The following is a 19,080-nucleotide window of genomic DNA, read 5'->3' as shown; positions in this document are numbered from 1 at the left end:
CTCCTGGGGACCCTGATCTAAAGCATAGCCAACTACCAACACATTTCTTGTTCAAAATTAAACCTCCTCTGAATTCCTTCTCAACTTTTCTACTGAGATATTTTTGATCCAGGAAGAACATGAAGTTTCATTTCCCGTGGGAGTCTAGGTATGTTCTGAGCTGGAGGCACTCCCCTGTTAGCTCAATATTTCTTTTAAGTCTCTTGTTTTATCCTAATGTAAATTCTGTGTTTTAGTACAGAATATCTCCTCTCTGCTTTTGAGATAAATGAAATTTATCAGTGTTCAAATAAAATTAAGATTCCTGTAAGAAACACTTTGTTTACCTTTAGACCTGAGTGTAGTATTTTGCATACATATTTTTAAAGAAATTTTCACTATTAGGAAATGTTTCTAAAATTGAAATTTTAATAAATTGATTATGGAATATAATTTATGGAATCATACAATTATTTAAATTAGCATTTCTCATTTCACAGTGTAACAACTGCTCCATTTTAACACATTGAAAACCCTACATGCACAGTTTCAATGACATGAATTTCAGAAAAAGGCAAGACCGTGGAAACAGTGAGTTCTGGGAGTGCTAGAGGTGGGCAGATAAGAAGGAAGGGAGAGCCAGAACACTGAAGATGTCACAGCATGGAAGCTTCTCTATATCATCTAATAACCATCCATTTGTCAAAATACACTGAATTTTCAACACCAACCTATGTTGAGGGTGTAGTAAATTTCTATGCATTCTACTTGCTTTTGCTGTAATACTTCAACGTCTACACTACATAATATATACATATATATGTTATGTATCCAACACAAACATTCTTATATATACTGATGTTAATATAAATGCCAACATTAGTGTTAAGCTTTACTTTAAGAGATTCTGTCTTTAAATCTCTATTTTCTGAATCTCTGCAAGTTCTCAGAATATAGACATCCAGTCTTAGAAGCAGGTAAATATAGTGTATTCTGGTCTAGCTCATTGTTCCATGTCTCACTATGTCAAAAAATTTGCTTAGTCAGGTTAATTAAACTAATGGCTTTGAGGTTCAAGGAAAGTGTAAGGATAAGAGAAACCATGTCAGATCAATAATTAACTATAATGAGTTTCCTTGAAAATGCATCACAGTAGAGAGCTATTTCACAAGAGAGTATGCCATGCTCTTAAAGTGATTTAACTTACATTAGGAAGATAGTATATTCTATGTTGACAGTAGGTTTTTTTGTATCTCATGGAGTACATTTAAAATAGACAGGTTTAAAGAAAGCAATAGAGGGAGATTACTCAGAAATGTTTGTGGGCATGCATGCATGTATGTGTGTGACAGAGTAAAAAGATAGAGAGACAGAGACAGTTATATGCACACACACACACACACACACACACACAGCGTGCTGAGGAATGTTGATTTATTTTGACATGATACTATATATTATATGAATTAAGGGTGTTTTCAAGCTATGATATGCCAAAGGTATCACATTGTCCTAATGGCAGGTAAAGAGAAAAGAATTACCCCAACAAAACTCACAGCTTATAAGCTATGATGTTTCTCAAAAGGAGGATCACAGATTTCTAGTGCTTTGAAATCAGCTATTCTAATTATACAATAATCTTTACTAGGTTGCTGTTGATTTATTGTTTGTATATTAAAGTTGATTCATGGATGTAGCAATAAGGTTATTTTCCTTTAATATGTCACTAACAAATATGTTTTTGGCAGTGGAGATTAAAGGTGGAAATTGATAAGATTTCTCTTGAAACTGTATATAAGAGGCCATTCTTTTGACTCTATTGCAAGCATATGACTATCACCTATCCTGTGCTTCAACAGCAAATGGACTCAAACCCTCTGTAGACTTTAGTTCTTTACTGTATGAGTTAACATTAAGAATAGGCACTCTGAATCAAAATCGAATCTCCTAAAACTATATAGTATCATCAGGAAACTGCAATTCCTTTCCTACATTAGCACCTGAATGCATCTTTGCTCATCAAAGCTTTGATTTTTATACAGAATTTGGAAAAACCAAACTGGAGAGAGAAAATGTTTTCCTTTCCTTTGAGAAAATAGTGGCATCTCATTACCCAGATAGAGTTGAGGGCATGAGTTCAATATATAGTTCTCTATTCAAAGCCTTAAGTACCAGATATGCATTGCCTAATGGACTATTCCCATTGACTGAATATGCTGTAATAATAATAGACAGAGAAGCTATATATCTTCAGAAATCTCTATTACTCTATACTCCCCTTATAGTTAAATAAAACGAAGTGATAATTTGTTATATAGATTCTGGGAACTCTACCAGTTGTTCTAGGAAAATTTGGAATTTTTCATAAATAGCTTTGACAAACAATGTCATTTGTGAGGTTTTTAATTTTTTTATACATATGAGTGTATCTGGCTGCATGTATGTCTATGCACCACACACATGTCTAGTGCTAATGGTGGGCAGAAGGGGCAGTAAGTTCTCTGGAAATGAGGTTCCTGACAGTTGTGAGCTGCCATGTATATGCTGGAAGTTAAACTTGTTCCTCTAGAAGAACAGTCAGTGATCTTAACCATTGAACCGTCTCTCTAGTCATCTATATGTGAGAGTTCTTTTATATACCAGATTTCTTTTCTAAAAAGGTCTCAGACAGGAAAAAATAAAAAGATCTTTTAGAAATAAAGTAATGTTCCTGTGAAAAGAGGTTTAGTAACTGTCACTAACTTTAGCTTCTCTAGTTAACAAACTTTCCTCTGATTTCCACCTTCCACTTCATTTTGTGCTTTGCAGGTTGTTTGAGTGCCCAGCATGATGACTATCTCTTCATCCTTCTGAGAATGCTGTGTTTTGTTCACTTATGTCTAGATAGCAATGGAACATATTTTTCACAGAAAAAATTACTGCAGAATGACACTCAATGGGGCACTGTCATGAGTTTCATTGATGCTCTTTACAGACTCATGATGCCCAAGGATAATCTGATGAGTGTTATCTATAAGACAAATATGTTTAGTGAAAGCAACATTGAATGAGTTGAAAGGAAAATACACCCAAGAAAATCTAACCAAAAGTCAAAAATTAATCTATTTGTAAATATGACCATTCTTGATGACTTAGCATGGATACTTATTGTAACATGCAGAAAATCCTTTATAAATTGGTTATTATATTAAGGATATTATCTCAACATTAAAAATATTGTAAACAATTTTGTGAGAGATATAATGATTTTTAACTATAATTTATAAAACATCATGACTTGAGATAACTTTGAATTTTTGGACTGTGTTAATATTTCTCCAAGATCCCTTTATAATGTATACAAATACTAACTTAATTTTTCAGAGTATTCATCTGTCTACCATTATGGATTAAGAGGTTGTCAATGAAAACTTATTCCAGGGTAAGGGTAGTTATTATATATTTTGTTCCTTTGCATAATTACTCCAACATTTTCTGACGATTAATAACTACAGGGAAATGTCATCAACTATTCAGTGCCTTTCTATGTTTATCTAAGTACCCATTTTAAGACCTATCATTTTCGTTTTTACTCTCTTTTTCTTTACTCTGAATATGCTGATGAACAAATTCTCTAGGTTTTTATTTAATTCCTCTTGGTTTCATTTCATTGTCTTATCATGACTTTGTAGATTCTCTGAAACTATTCATATAAACACACACACACACACACACACACACACACACACACACACACACGTTTTCTAGTACTAATTATATTGTAAGTTCCAGAAATGCAAATCTCTCATTTTTACTACCACAAAAATTGAAAGAATATTTTATACAACAAAAAGAAACCCAAGTCAAAAGAATAACTAAGAATTATATGAGGTTACCATTCTCAGAAGGTTAGAGCATGGCTTTCTATACCCTTGACATGACTAGTCATAATCTCTAATAGTCTCTGTATTTACTTTTTCTAAACAAAAAAGTGCCAGTTGGAAGAATACAATTGGCTAATCCTAAATTGGTAGTCATGTATGAGAGTCTCACCACTGAAACTAGCATATTGATTTCCACACTACTTTATTTTTGGCTATGCATCTTGTCTTCTTATTTTTGGAATCACTCTTGAAAATGATGTAACATTTAGACCAAATGATAATGTGCATTGCCAACGATAAACACACTATATTCTAATGACAAATGGGACGAGAAGACAACAGTAAAAGCCATCAAATGTATAAACTCATATAATATACAGTAGAAGAAAATTACTGAAAGTTTCCAGCCAACTACTAAATTAGTTTCTTACCCTTTAACACAAATACTTTGTTATCTATGTCTATAAAAATGGTCCCTTCAAAGTAGGCCTCTTGGTTTTTTTTTTTTCTAGCTCTCCTATCTCCATAACTTTAGCCCTGATGAGTACCTGGCTAAGAACTCCCTGCCCTTTATCCTCTCTTGTGAAAATCCTTTGATTGCAAGGGCAAAGCCAAAGCTTGCTTCTTCAAGAAGTAAGTATCCTTAATCCTCTCCACAGGAAGTTCATTCTATTTTAGGATCCCTAGCTTTTAAGTTTGTAATTCCCTTATGTGTTACTGTGTAATTTAACATAGTTTGTTGTTTGACAGTTTATCTTTGCTGTATTAAAATATCCCCATTGCCATTACGCCATTTTGTTTGTTTTCAATATAGCAGTAACAAGTGATTTTTGGCTTTAAGACTGTTTGAGAATCATATAAAGTTTAAGTCAGTAGAAAGAACATGTATATGGTAGGAATTACAGTTAAAATTAAATTTATTTAAAACAATTTGAATGTATGAATCAATTTTATAGTTTTGCATCAGCTAGTGTCTCATAAATTGACCTCATCTTAAAATGAATGGTTTAATTTGGATTTCTCACCCTTATCTGACTAATTCCTTCCTGTCTAATGCCCAGCAGGGAAGAAAGAGCAAGTAACATGACTTCCCCAACGGCAGTGGAGCAAAGGATGGAAGTTTGGCCCCTTGAACTTGCATGACTCTCACTTCTAACCAAAGTTTCTGGTTCTTGCTTTTTTATCTTCAAGTCCAATGAATTCATGTGAAAAGTACAGCAGGAAAGAAGAATGTGGCCTCCATTCAGGAATGGAAAGAAAGTTATTTTTCAACAGTTATAAAACCAAAATCAAAACAAATTTACAAACACCTCCATGAAATTTCCTTGCTTCCTGTTGCCTTGAATTACTCTAAGTTCTCTCTTATTTTTTTAGCACCTTGATAGTTGCCAATAATTTAGATTTAGCAAGTCAAGATAAAAGGGATACCCTGGGTCAATATTTCTTTCCTTCAGAATCTGTCTTAGGTTTTGGAAGGTTTATTTTCTTTCTATTTAACAAAAACAAGTTAGAAGGAGAATAAAATGCCCTTGGTAGTCACCGAAGAGAGCCTTCGGAGCTTTTGGAAGCCATCAGAGGAGCTTGATGTCCGCTGTGCTTATGTAGTGGATAGGACATCAGACAGCATGTTCTGGTGAGGGTATTAATCAGTGGATGACTTCATATGTAGTGTCACATAAGAGTTATTTTCAGGCTTAAAAATAGCATTTCTCATTTACCCATTGAAATGGCTAATGCAAATGTTTCAGAGGGGCAAAATCTTAAGTCCTGATTGTTATTTTTTCATGGGTGAAAAACTCAAGCCCATTGGGCAGTTAATTGGTGCACTGAAAATTTGAACCCAGGGCTTGATTTTTAATGTGTACATTGATAGAATCTAGCAACATTGGGTTCTTAAGGTGGGCACACCAAAGCAGCGCAGTCTGGGTGGTTTAAATTACATATATTGCAGTATGGTGACACATATTTGTAACCAGAACACTTGAGAGGCTGAGGCAGAAAGATCATGAGTTCAAGGCCTGCTAGGGCTCCATTGTAAAACCCTGTCAAAAACAACAAAAATCCACAGATCTTTATGTACCAATAGTTCCAGAGGTCAAACATTTGAGCTCAAGTCCTTCTCCGAGGTAGGTTCCCTTTGAAGTCTCCATGGAAGAAGCCGGTTCATTCTTTTTTTATTACATTGTTGTTTTACTAAAAATCCAGGTAAATTATTACTTGCAAATGGATTACTTTTAATCTCTACCTATTTCAGCATATAGAATTCCATGTGTCTATCTCCATGTGACTCTTCTAATAAGCACACCGTCTACATTAATTTAAAGGGTGTCCCATAATCCAGTTTGAGATCATCCAAGGTCTCACTTTAACTATGTCTTCAAAACCTCATTTCTAAGTAAGATTATATTTGGAGGTTCTAAAATGGACATAGGTTTTGGGGTACTTTAGTCTTTTTCTAAATATGCTGTAATGAAAACCATACAAAGCATACATACAATAAACAAAGTGAAAAAAAAAAATCTAACCAAAAATGTCTTGGGATGGGGAGGGTTTATTTAACTTACACTTTCAGGTCAAGACACATCATTGAGAAAAGTCAGAACTGGCCCTCAAGGCAGGCACATGAAGGCAGGACCCGTGGAGGAGTACTTCGTGCTGGCTCACTATTCTGTACTCAGTCAGGTGTCTTCTACAGCCTAGAACCACATAATGAGGAAGCTGTGCCTTGATACATCAATTAGTAGTCAAGACTGTCCTTTATGGACATGCCCATTGACCTTGACCCGTGCAACTCCTTTAATGGAGCTTTCAAAGAGAGCCTAATTCTAAGGATGCCTGGAACCCAAATGTCTGGCCTCTTACCCATTGAGAAATAAAGATCCGTGGATCTTTGCCATTCTTGTTTTTGACAGGGTTTTACCATGGAGCCCTAGCAGGCCTTGAACTCATGATCTTTCTGCCTCGGCCGCTCAAGTGTTCTGGTTACAAATCTGTACATCAAACTGCACAATCTGGCATCTTTACTAAGATGACACTGGGCTGTGTCACATTGACAATAAAGGCTTGCCAAGACTTGTGGAAAGACATTTTTCAGCCCAGCAGGGCAGTGAACTCCAATGTGGAGATATGTGTTTCCTTCTTGTGCCTCAATTGCCTGCATTGGTATCTTCTGGTCTTGGTCTATTCATTTGACTTTTGGAAAAACTATATAGAACTGTATCATAAATAGTATGAGATAATTCATTGCTCAATACGACACAACCTCCCCTCAGTTTTGGAAACGTCTGTGTCCTCACAACCTTCTAAAATGTTTCTTAATCACGGTAAAAAATGAAATCCTCTTTATCCAAAGGAGGAAAAATCTCTCTCTCTCTCTCTCTCTCTCTCTCTCTCTCTCTCTCTCTCTCCCTCTCTCTCTCTCTCTTTCTTTTCTCCTCCCTTCTCTAGATTGCTGAGGGGGTGTGATTAGCTCTTCTGCTCTCATGTCCTCAATGCTGCCTCACCTGTACCCCAGACAACAGGGTCAGCTCTAGTGTGCTGCCCAGGTGGAGGTGAGGGTCCCCACTCTCTTGACTGCCACAGCTAGTGAGGGACAGGGCTGGTTCTCCCACTCTCTTGACTGCCACAGCTAGTGAGGGACAGGGCTGGTTCACCCACTCTTGTGACCCCAGACACAGCTCTCTCACCTCTGGCAGTAATGAGTGAGGGGAGGAGTCTGCTGAGAGCCCTGCTCCGGCCCCTGGCTTGTGTCATGACCCACTCAGATGCAGCATTTTGAAGTCTCTATGTCATCACTGTCCTTGTCACCTCTGCCACCCAAGGTAGGCGCTTTCTTGGGTGGGGAAGGGCTGGGTCTTCAAACTCAGGTGTGAAATATTAATTCTCAGTGGGCTAGAGCCTCCACCTGAGATGAAGCTGGGCTAGGCCAGGGGGAACCTGGTTATGCCATCTTGGTAGGCACCACTAAGGGGTGTTGAACTCTGAGCAGGCCAGGGCACCAGGTGTTGTCTGCTTGGGGACTCTTAGGACTAAGACAGGCCTTCGGGTGTGAGTGTGGGTGAACCAAATTTGAGAACCCAAGAACAGGAGAAATGACCCAGCTCCTTGCTGCAGGCTGCACTGGGTGAGCTAGAAAAGACAGTGCTGGAGAGCTCACCAGGTAGTGATGATGAAGGAAAACTGGCGATCTGGCCAACCAACTACCACCCAGACCCAGAACCAAGGCTGTGAGCGAGCTCACCCCAGCATCCACTTCATCTATGAACTAATGGAGCATGTAAAGAGGCTGGACCTGCAGATTAAAAGCTGCAGGATCTCCATGAGAACAAAGCAGCAACAGGATATCCAAGAGGAGTCCCAGGGAGAGCTCATTATCCATAGTGTAGCAGAAGCCACAGGTCTCAATCAGACCAATGAGCACTTACGAGAAAAGAATGGAATAAATAAATGGGTCACACTATAGCTTCCACAATGAGATCTCTTCCTCCTTCTCTTCTCTTCTTCCTCCTTCTTTTGGTTTGGTTTGGTTTTTGGTTTTTCTCTTATTTTTATTTTTTGTGGGCGTGGTTTGCAAGGGTAGAGGGGGGATGCGAGGGGATGGGGAGATAAGTGGGATCCGTGATGCAAAATCCACAAAGAATCAATTTAAAAATAACTTAAAAAACGTATTCTATGAAAATGAATGCATTCCCCTGTAGACTCAGAATTTGTAGCGTTTGTTACAAGGTCGCAGAAAATTATCGCAAACCAAGTTAATGCCATGTCTTACTGATGTTTGGATTGTGCCAACTGAGGGAAGAACAAAGCAAATAGTCTAGGCATAGGACAGTTTTGGTTTCCCCTTTGTGGAGGGCTGAGAGATGAATCAATACTGGAAGAAATAATGGAAATATCTATCGCCCACCTCACATAGCAAGCACTAATTTACAGGGTCCCTTATTATAAGGTTTTAAGGTAAGGATATTTGTAATATATATATATTTCCACTGTGTCACACTCTTAGGATTTCTACTCAGTAAAACATAGCAAAACATGTATTTTGGAGAGGAATTTATTAAAATTTGTCAGTTATTAATTTTTACATGAAACATTTACCCTTATTCAACAGAACTGGTAGTTTACATTGTTTGCCTCTTCTGTCTCCCTTCCCATACTTCTTCCTAGCCTGTCTCACCCTCTTTGTTACTTTCTTGACGCGTTCTCATTCTGCAGCCCAAGATGCACTAAAATTAAAAATTTTCCTGTCTTAACCTCCGCGGTACTAAATGCCACAGACATCCACTGTTGGCCTTGGTAGGAAAGAAGTTTTATTTTCTTCATACCAACTGCTGCTGAGTTGTCTTAGCAAATATTTCTCAGGAATTAAAATTCCTGTTCTCTTTCTGAAAGTCTAAAAATTCTGAGTTTTTGGCTGCTTCCTAGAAATTCAACACAACTGGAGGAATGTTCCTGGTGCAAATCAAGCTCAAAGTGACCTGTTGCTACAGGGCACTGATATTTCTGCTGTTCAATGTTAGAAAAATCAGATGACTGAAAAATAAAGGATTGTTCATCCACAAGGCATATGTCTAATGCTTCGCTGAATAGTAAACAGCTGGGGCTTAATCAGACTTCATATTTCTCAAAAATTTCAAAAATCTGGGTTATTATTGTCTGAAATAACAATGAGAAAACATGACTCAAAGTAATAAAAGTAAACCAAATTATGCTATAGCTTTTTATATTAATTCTAATAAATAATTTTGAAAAAATATTAAATGCAATGATTTAGTGCCTGGGGTATAGCCTAGAGAAGAGGAAATTTGTCTAGAATATACAAGGCCCTGAGCATAGTCCCCAGCACCATGCACACGTACTCACCAACCCACCCACCCACACAGCACACACACACACACCCACACACACGCATACATAAATACTAATAAAATAAAGCAAAGATCTTTAAACATATAACTTCATTTCATGTATGATGTGGGATTCCCCTATGCATGCTGTGAATAGGTTTTAATACCATTGGTTAATAAAGAAGCTGCTTTGGCCTATAGCAGAGCAGAATATAGCCAGGCTGGAAGAGATAGAGAGTAGGCAGAGTCAGACAGGTGCCATTTAGCTGCCAAAAGAGGAGGACAAGCTAGAACCTTATTGGAAGGCAATAGCCTCATGATACACAGATTAATAGAAATGGGTTAATTAAAGTTGTAAAACCTAGCTAGAAATATGCCTAAGTCATTGGCCAGTGTTGTAATTAAAATAGCTTCTGTGTGATTATGGGGGAGGGGCAGAGAGGAAAGAGGAGTCTCTGCTGACACATACAAGTTTCTTCACAACTAGAAATAAATTGTCTCAAGTAGACATTTAACAATATAGCAATATAGCAAAAAAAAAAGAAAAAGGAAATACTATTCTCATTTTCTTTTCTCAGAGTTGTATATTGTTTTGTATACTTCTTCAGACAGCACAGATGGTATCTGTAGATTATTAATATGGTTTTATATTTTCTTTGTCATTTTCTATATTTATGAAAAAGAAACACAGTCTTCTATTGATATTAGTTATGTTCTTCACATTCACAAACATATGAATATTTTTCTCATGGTATTTTTCAATGGAAAATTCACCTACTCTGTATGTCTCTAAAATTTTCATTACAGTGCTAATCACATGAAAAGACATTTCTACCAGCACTAAAAGGACACTTCTTTAAGGGTTTTAAAATATGAGTCTAGCATTACACTGTATATTATAGTTAGTTTTTCTTCAAATTAAGCTATTTCAGGTTTACTGAGTGATTCTAAAGACTACCTGGCATGTTTCTATGAGATTTGACAACTGTACCTTCAAAATCACTCCTTAAATTTATTCCTAGAAAGCTTCTGACCAATCAGCAATGAATCCCTCTGCCAGGAAGCTCTGGAGAGGCACACGCAATCCACAAGGTGACAGAGAAGATGTCTAAGGTTTCATAGTCCAAGTATTAAATGTTTATAAGCCTCTCAACAGTAAGTCTACTATATAATACATCTAGAAAGAATTACCACTCCATCAGGGTCAATCAGCTTCTCATACATTCACTGTTGTTAATTCTAATAAATAACTTTATTTAGGGAATATTATATGACAATTGCTATTATTATCTGAATAATAGCAATGTTCAGGCAAAATCTACTTTCTTCATTAAGCTTAAGATATGAGTGATATCCTTTGATTCCTGAAGATACAAAAATCAGAGTAACACACATACACATGCACACAATCATAAATGCACACATGTATGCACACACATATACATACAGTCATATATCGTCCAGTCATTCTTAGTTCTTATTGTTTATACATACATATGTAGGATTGCCAGAGAACATGATTATGGAACAGCTGCTAGGAGATGTTAAGAAAAAAATGACCAGGGCTGTGCATTTAGTCTTGAATGGTAAGAAAGTTATCTTTAGAAACAAAAATAGTGAGGACAAGAGCTTATTCAGGAAAAAAAATAAGAAAGTTGAAAGAATTTTTTTCTGGTTCCTACACAAATGTTATAAGGACATCCAAGAGTGCAAACAGCTAGAGAGACAAAGGAGACTTACTCGAAGACTGCTTCAGAGAAAAGGGTCAGAGAACAGGGAGCTACATGTGCTTGGCTCCCTGCAGTTCCCAGCGAGGGTAGTAGGAAATCATTTTCTGTACTTCTAATCTGCATACCCAGGACCATTTTTTGAAAATCAGATAGCTATATATCCTCAGTTTTGAAGAAAGATAAAGCCATTGTGAGACCATGGAACTGAACAACAATTTGAATTTCTTTTTAAGTTTTATTTTTTTATTTTATTATTTTTTAAATAAATTTTTTTTATTGATTTTATTAAGCTATACATCTTTCTCTGCTCCCCTCCCTGCCTCTCCCCATCCATCCAACCCTCTCCCATGGTCCCCATGCTCCCAATTTACTCGGGAGATCTTGTCTTTTTCTACTTCCCATGTAGATTTGATCTATGTATGTTTCTCTTAGGTTCCTCTTTGTTATCTAGGTTCTCTAGGATTGTGAATTATATTCTGGTTTTCTTTGCTTTATGTCTAAAAGACACTTATGAGTGAATACATATATTTGTCTTTCTGGGTATAGGTTACCTCACTCAATATGATGTTTTCTATTTCCATCCATTTGCTTGCATATTTCAAGATGTCATTATTTTGTCTGCTGTCAAATACTCCATTGTGTAATTGTGCCACATTTTACTTATCCATTCTTTGGTCAAGGGGCATATAGGTTGTTTCCAGATTCTGGCTATTACAAACAGTGCTGCTATGAACATAATTGAGCACTCGTCCTTTTGGTACAACTGAGCATCCTTTGGGTATATACTCCAAAAGTGCTACTGCTGGTTCTGTAGGAAGGTTTTTTTTTTCCTAATTTTCTGAGAAATCACCATACTGATATACAATAGGGCTGTACCAGCTTGTATTCCCACCAGCAATGCAGGAGTGTTCCATTTACCCCACAACCTCTCCAGCATAAGTTGTCATCAGTGTTTTTGATCTTGGCCATTCTTACAGGTGTAAGATGGAACCTTAGAGTTGTTTTAATTTGCATTTCTCTGATGACTAAGGATATTAAGCATCTCCTTAAGTGTCTTTCAGCCATTTTAGATTTCTCTGTTTAGGTCTGTACTCTATTTTTTATTGGACTATTTCTTCTTTGGATGACCAATGTCTTGAGTTCTTTGTATATTTTTGAGATCAGTCCTCTGTCTGATGTGGGGTTGGTGAAGATCTTTTTCCATTCTGTAGGCTGCCATTTTGTCTTGTTGACCATGTCCCTTGCTTTACAGAAGCTTTTCAGTTTCAGGAGGTCCCATTTATTAATTGTTTCTCTCAGTATCTGAGGTATTGGGGTTTTATTTAGGAAGTGATATTCTGTGCCAATACATTCAAAGTGCATTTCCCACTTTCTCTTCTATGAGGTTCAGTGTGTTTGGCTTTATGTTGAGGGTTTTGATCCATTTGGACTTGAGTTTTGTGCATGGTGATAGACATGGATCTATTTTCATTCTTCTACATGTTGATATTCAGTTATGCCAGCATCATTTGTTAACTATGCTTTCAACAGTGTGAGTTCTATTGTCAAAAATACTAAGATATATATACTAATAAAATATAACCAAGGGAATTAAACAGCATTAATGGAAGTGATCACAACTAAGGGACTTGGTGGTTTCCTTAAATTGTTTTATTTGGAAAGAATAATAAATAGCTGTATTAGAGTTAGTATCTAAGGTAAAATTCAAAAATTTAAGACCACAATGTTTTCTTATTTATTTTTATGTATATGAGATATACATTTATATACATGTATCCATATTTGTATGTATGTGAGCATGTTTGTGTGTGTAGGTTCACATAGGTGCCATTACATTTGGAGACCAGAGTTTCATCTCAAAAGTCATCCTCCATTACTCTTCTACCTTATACAATGCAGTAGAACTTCTGCTTCCTCAGTGACAGAGATAAAATCCTGAGATCACCAAAATGGTTAGTTTTGCTAGCCAGCTTTGCGGATTTCCTGCCTCTGCTCCCCAGAGTAGATTTCCAGGTGGATTACCATGCCCACCTGGCAATTGCATGGGTTCTAGGGAGCTGAACTCCATTCTCCTTGATTGTGCAGCAAGCATTTAACCACCAAGGCAACTTCCTAGTCACAGAACACATTTTAAAATAACATTATTTCTATCTATTATTAATTGATTATTTACCAGAGAACAAATACCCCCACTTAACTGGAGACATTCTAAATATTCAGGTGTCAGTTATAGGGGGCCCTGATAACGTTTGTGTTTTCCTGCTGAAATACAAAGACTGTTCCAGGTTGTTTGACATGAATAAAATAAGGAAGCAGCCTGAGGAAGGGAAAGGCTGACAAAGTGAGGAGAATGGATGAAATAGATGTGGAGAAAGTGCAGAATGGCAGCACCAGATGCACCTTTGCCTTGGCCAGTTACGATAAGTCTGGAATAGAAAAGTAGGCAGTGAAGCCGTAGCAATTGAAGGGTGTTCCCTTGGCCTTTCTGAAGCTGCTTTAGTGCAGTGCTAATTTGCTGCCCCAAAGTCATGAAAATTTTATGACAAAGTTCATGGGCAGAGAGACTACCTCTTGACATGTGCACTTATATATTCAACACTTGGGAGCAGGACTTCATACAGAAGTAAATGCAATTCTCCTGAATCTCCCAATTACTGTATATTTAGATATGAATTCAATATTTATACCTATTTTTTGAAGGGATCACTTACCTCCAGAAGCACATTCAGGGGTAAAAGTGATATCATCAAGAGCAATAAAGATGTCTTCCTTTCCAGCTAAGTCAGCTTCAAACACCACCTTGAACGGACTATTACTAGAGAGAGGTACATATGCATAGGTCCATCCAGTGTTTTTGTTTTGCATTATGGACCACATCAAGATGTTTAGTCCTGATTCCTCAATAATATACACCTAAAACAATAACCAGAGAAAACAACTTTGTTATGGTTGGATGTTAAAGGTAGATTTGATCATCCTCAATGAAATTGATTTGGATTATTTAAGTCATTTAGCAATCAAAATAATATATACAAAATCTTTACTATTACAATAGAAAATCTTTAATGCTGAATATCAATATTCAGCATTAAAGATTAAAGCAAAAATACTGACGCATGTAATGAAGAAAGCATAACATTAATTTATTATAATGTTATGGTTAAGGTTTTTGACAGATCAACTCCACAATATTTAATTATGTGAAGAAAATTTAGCGACTTGTATAGAAGCTATACAAGTCTGAGCATTCATGCTGAGACTACAGAAGAATGTGCTGCTTTAGCGACCATCATGCATCCAGGTTGCATGGGTAAAGGCAGAGACAAACTGCATAGCTTTCCCTGAATTCCAATGTTGCATCTCACAGAAGCTCCATATCCCTGCAGCACAGCAGGATGTTCTCTGTGTTGACTGGCATTCCAGGAGTGGACACCGTGGGATATCAGGAACACTTTGCTTGTTTCATTAAGCATTTAACTCATGAAAAGTAGTATAGGTAAAGCATGAGTGAGTAGAGAGTGTGATTCCATCTTAGTCCCAGCAGCTCTCAGTGATTCTGTGTTTAATCACCACAGACAGGTCATAGTAGAAAACCGAGATTCAGTTTCATCCTTAGAAGTGCACGGTTTAACAGAGTTTTAAGTTTAAAAAAAAATACTCCAATCTCATTTGATGAAAAAAAAAATTCAGAATAGTAAATATGTAAATTTCTCTTGAAACTAAGAACTTAATAGAGGTTAACATAAGTTAATAAAATATAAAAACAACAACAATGCAGTCAATATTAATAAAAGTTTAACCCATTTGAATATTTTATATCCGATGAACCTTAATTGGTGTATGGGTATACAGTAGGACTATTAACTTCTATCTTGAACTCTGGAGTTGCAGAAACAGAAATCTAATAATTATAAATTCATAAAGCACAGAGCTATGCTGTTGGGTGTAATATACAAGGGGCTTTGAAATCACCCTCAACTCCTTGCAAACAAGAAAGTCATCTGAACACAGCGAAAATGAGCAACTCTTCACAGATCCCGGAGATACAGAGAAAACAACTTCTAAATAAAAAAAAAGGACAGAGAGTGGGGTGGGAGGAGGTGGAAGAAAGACTGAATAGCAACCTCTGGCCACAGAGTACAAGGACAAAACAAAACCTGACCACGAGATATCAAAGCAAAGATCTGGGATGACCTGAGAGCATCCAATAAGACAAAGAGTAGCATAGGTGTTTATTACTATACCTAAATATTTAAACTCCAAAGATGCAAAAATAGATACAAAGAGAAAAAAACTTGAAGAAGCCCTGCTGGGAAAAATATTTCTCAATTATAGATGAGGAAGTATGAGAATACATGAGGCTTCTTTTCAGAGACTTGCTTATTCAAGTCAAAAGTGTGCTGTACCAAAGAATATGAAGTAGTTTTAAATGCTAAAAGGAAAAAAAATCCCTATTTAAAATTCTTCATCAAGTCAAGTTATTATCAAAGGATAATAAACCCTTCTCCAGATAAGTAAAACATTGAGAAAAAATTTCATAGACCTAATTTGCAAATAAAGTTAGGAGGAATTTTTCAGACACAGGGGAACTAATACAGGTCCAAATACCAGATTTATATAAAGTAAGACTGTTATAGAAGAAACAGATTTAAAACTTGAGTTGTTTTATTGATGTTGCCCCTCTTATGTTATTTATTCAGATAACTTGATGCAAAAATAATATGAATATTATTCTCTTGTTTTAGCTTTTGGTATGAGAAATCAATGATTGTTACAAAGGAAATTTAGGGCAAGTTGAGAGTATTCTATTCTTGTATACTTGGATTCCCCAGGAAACTGCACAGCATTATTTGAAAGTGACCTTAGATTCATTTTCCATGTACACTGACAACTCATGAGAAAACTAGAGTTAGTTTGAAAAACAGCCATTGATAGACGAAGAGACCAAAGAATTTCAACCTAGCAAAATAGCATAAGTGATAAGATAATGGTGAGGGTGGGGTGGGGAGGCAAGCAGCAATTACAGCAGCTATTTATTCACGTATCAATGCCTACTTTAAATGCAAATAGAGCAACTGAAAGAACGTATTTCCAGGGCCAACAAAAAGTTAAGATCTGAGTGTGTGCTTCTTTGAAGGGACCCAGTTAAATATCAAGGCATAACTAGCTGAAAATCTGTGGGATGAAGAACAGTATATAGAGATGACACTAACTATAACAAATGTGGAGATGCTAAATAATGTTGGGCAAAACAGGCTTCGGAGAAAGAAAACTTAACAGGGATAATAAAACCCTTACTGTAGATTCAAGGCTTTCTCGAAGTCCCAAGGTGATGGTATTCAAATGTGCCAACTGCAGGAAGTGATCAGATCTCAGGGACTGCCCTCCTCAATTTGATTAGTACCTGAATGAAGGAAGCCTGAGGGAGATTTCTGGGAGCTGTTCTCATGTAAGGACAGACTAGAAATATTTTTTTTTCTATTTATAAATTACTCTTTCTAAAGTCTTTGCTATTGTGGCCCTAGTGAATTGAAATGGAATTATAAAAGTTTCCTAAGTTACATACACATCCTCAATGTATGTGTGCCTAAAAACAGCGTTATCAAATACTTGAGACAAAAGTGAATATATCTAAAGGAGAAAGGAAATGAATCTATTATCATAGCTGAAGACTTCAACCTTTCTTTAGCAGTGATTGACAGATCAGAAGGAACAAAGCAGTCAAGACATGTTTGAAGTGAAGAACATCAATCAACTGGGTCTCATTTACATTTATACAATGCTTCAATCAGAAAGGGAGGAAGATACATTCTTCTCAAGCTTACACATAAAAATCACTGAAATTGGTGGCATTCTGGAAAAAAAAACACATGGTAGCCTAGTTAAATGAATGGAAGTGATCTGGCTCTCAGACTGCGGTAGAATTAAACTAGAAGATGATAATGGAGAGATAACACTTAGAGCAAAGAAGGTTCAGAAGAAACCAAATGATGTTTCAAAATAACTCAAACTTCAGCCATCGGCATTTACAGGATAAAGTACAAAATTGTGTGGGGTGTGGGGGCAGGGGTGTATTTTATAATTACAGGATATTAGGGATAAGTATAAGGCTCTGTGTGTTCATTTGGTACTGAGCAGCTGCAGGACTTGGCAGAATAGAAACTTGTTTACCTCTAGATGTAATGAATGGGCCAATTCCTTGAAATACACACGAATCAGAACTCACAAAGAGAAAAGTCAGCAATAAAATATGAATTTGCCTGTTAAAGAGTGTGAATAGATTGATAACGTTCCAAATAATACACAAACCCAAACTAGCATTAGAAATGAAACTGTACATTAATATCTCTCATGAACATTAAGAAGAAAAATACTTCAAAGCTATTAACAAATCAAATCTAACAATATATAAAGAGTAATTCAATGTCGTGAACAAAGAATTGATTGCAAGCATGTTATATCAGTAAAAATTCAGTAATCATTCAATATAGTACATCAAATCAATAGGCTATGGACAAAATGTCTTATATTTACACATGTAGACACATATATGGGATGGAAAATGCTGACACTCGGGAGTCCTGGAGAATCAGAAACAGCTACTAATACACACAAATCCAAACAGAAATTGTTTGATGAGAACACACAAATATAACTGAGGCATTTTTGAATAATTACAGGTGTAAGAAACAATCACCACTATCAGCAACAACCAAAAAGGGGTAGGCTTTTCCAGCAGAATTATGGAAGCACTCAAAGAAATAATGCCTTAGTTCCAAGCTAATAATGAATCAAGAGGTTGCAAGCATGCTGTTTTACCAACTTGTCTGAGGTGCGGATGAGGATAACATTTGTATCTGGAAATACTGGGCAGGTAAATCCTGTGGAAGTGTTCAAGCTCAGGGATTTCCAAGTTGAGCAATGGAATCATGTAAATGAGGCAATCCTTCCTGAGACTATTACAACTTTTACCTCCTCCAACAAATAATAAAAAAGAGTATATCAAAAACATAAGGCCACCAAAGTCATAGTTCCTCTTTGACAATAGAGTAACATAGAATTGGAGGTCATTCAGAGTGTACAGTCACTGCCAGAAGAAAGGTATTTATTGGTTTGTCTCACGAACTGGAATGTATGTACTATTATTATTGAAACAAGTTTGACCAACATACAGAGATGTATCCAAATACTTTTGGGAAACAAAGAATTATAACTAATTCCTTGCATCTACATTGGGTGTCAATTAAATTCAGCAAGTACAAACACACACACAAGAGATTTTTTTTCATAGGTTATGAAGACTAGCACAAGTGTTTGGATAAAACCTTCAGTAATAAATCGATTATCAGAAGGGCCAAGATTAAATGCAACTGCAGAATGAACTGAGTGGATCAAAATTTCCCCGAGGATAAAGACGAAGCCATCAGGAATCCAAGAGAACTTAGGAACTGTAGCACTGGAATGTGAATGGCTTCCTCATAAGAAGGGCAGTTTGAACACAGGAAAGTATGGTGGTGTTTCAAACAGAAGAAAGCTCAGGTGGGGATATAAGTAAGTTAATGACAGAAGCCTCAGATGAAACCACATCTGTCTACACATTGATTTTCAGTCTTTGGCCAGAAATGTAAGAAAATATATTGCTATTGTTTACGTTGTCTAGTTTGT

General features: G+C 36.4%; 1 protein-coding gene across 1 annotated transcript in view; it reads right to left on the bottom strand.

Annotated features, from left to right (window-relative positions):
- Positions 1 to 19,080, bottom strand: part of Malrd1 (MAM and LDL receptor class A domain containing 1) — a 583,538-nt gene that overhangs the window by 108,978 nt on the left and 455,480 nt on the right. Inside the window, exon 32 of the mRNA XM_013348957.1 lies at positions 14,127 to 14,328. Within this exon, the coding sequence (XP_013204411.1) occupies positions 14,127 to 14,328 (202 nt within the window). The remainder of the gene's footprint in view (positions 1 to 14,126; positions 14,329 to 19,080) is intronic.

Source organism: Microtus ochrogaster, chromosome 16, assembly GCF_000317375.1.
Source record: "Microtus ochrogaster isolate Prairie Vole_2 chromosome 16, MicOch1.0, whole genome shotgun sequence".
Lineage (NCBI taxonomy): Eukaryota > Metazoa > Chordata > Mammalia > Rodentia > Cricetidae > Microtus > Microtus ochrogaster.
Note: the sequence above shows the minus strand (reverse complement) of the source record. Positions and strands in the feature narration are given on the sequence as shown.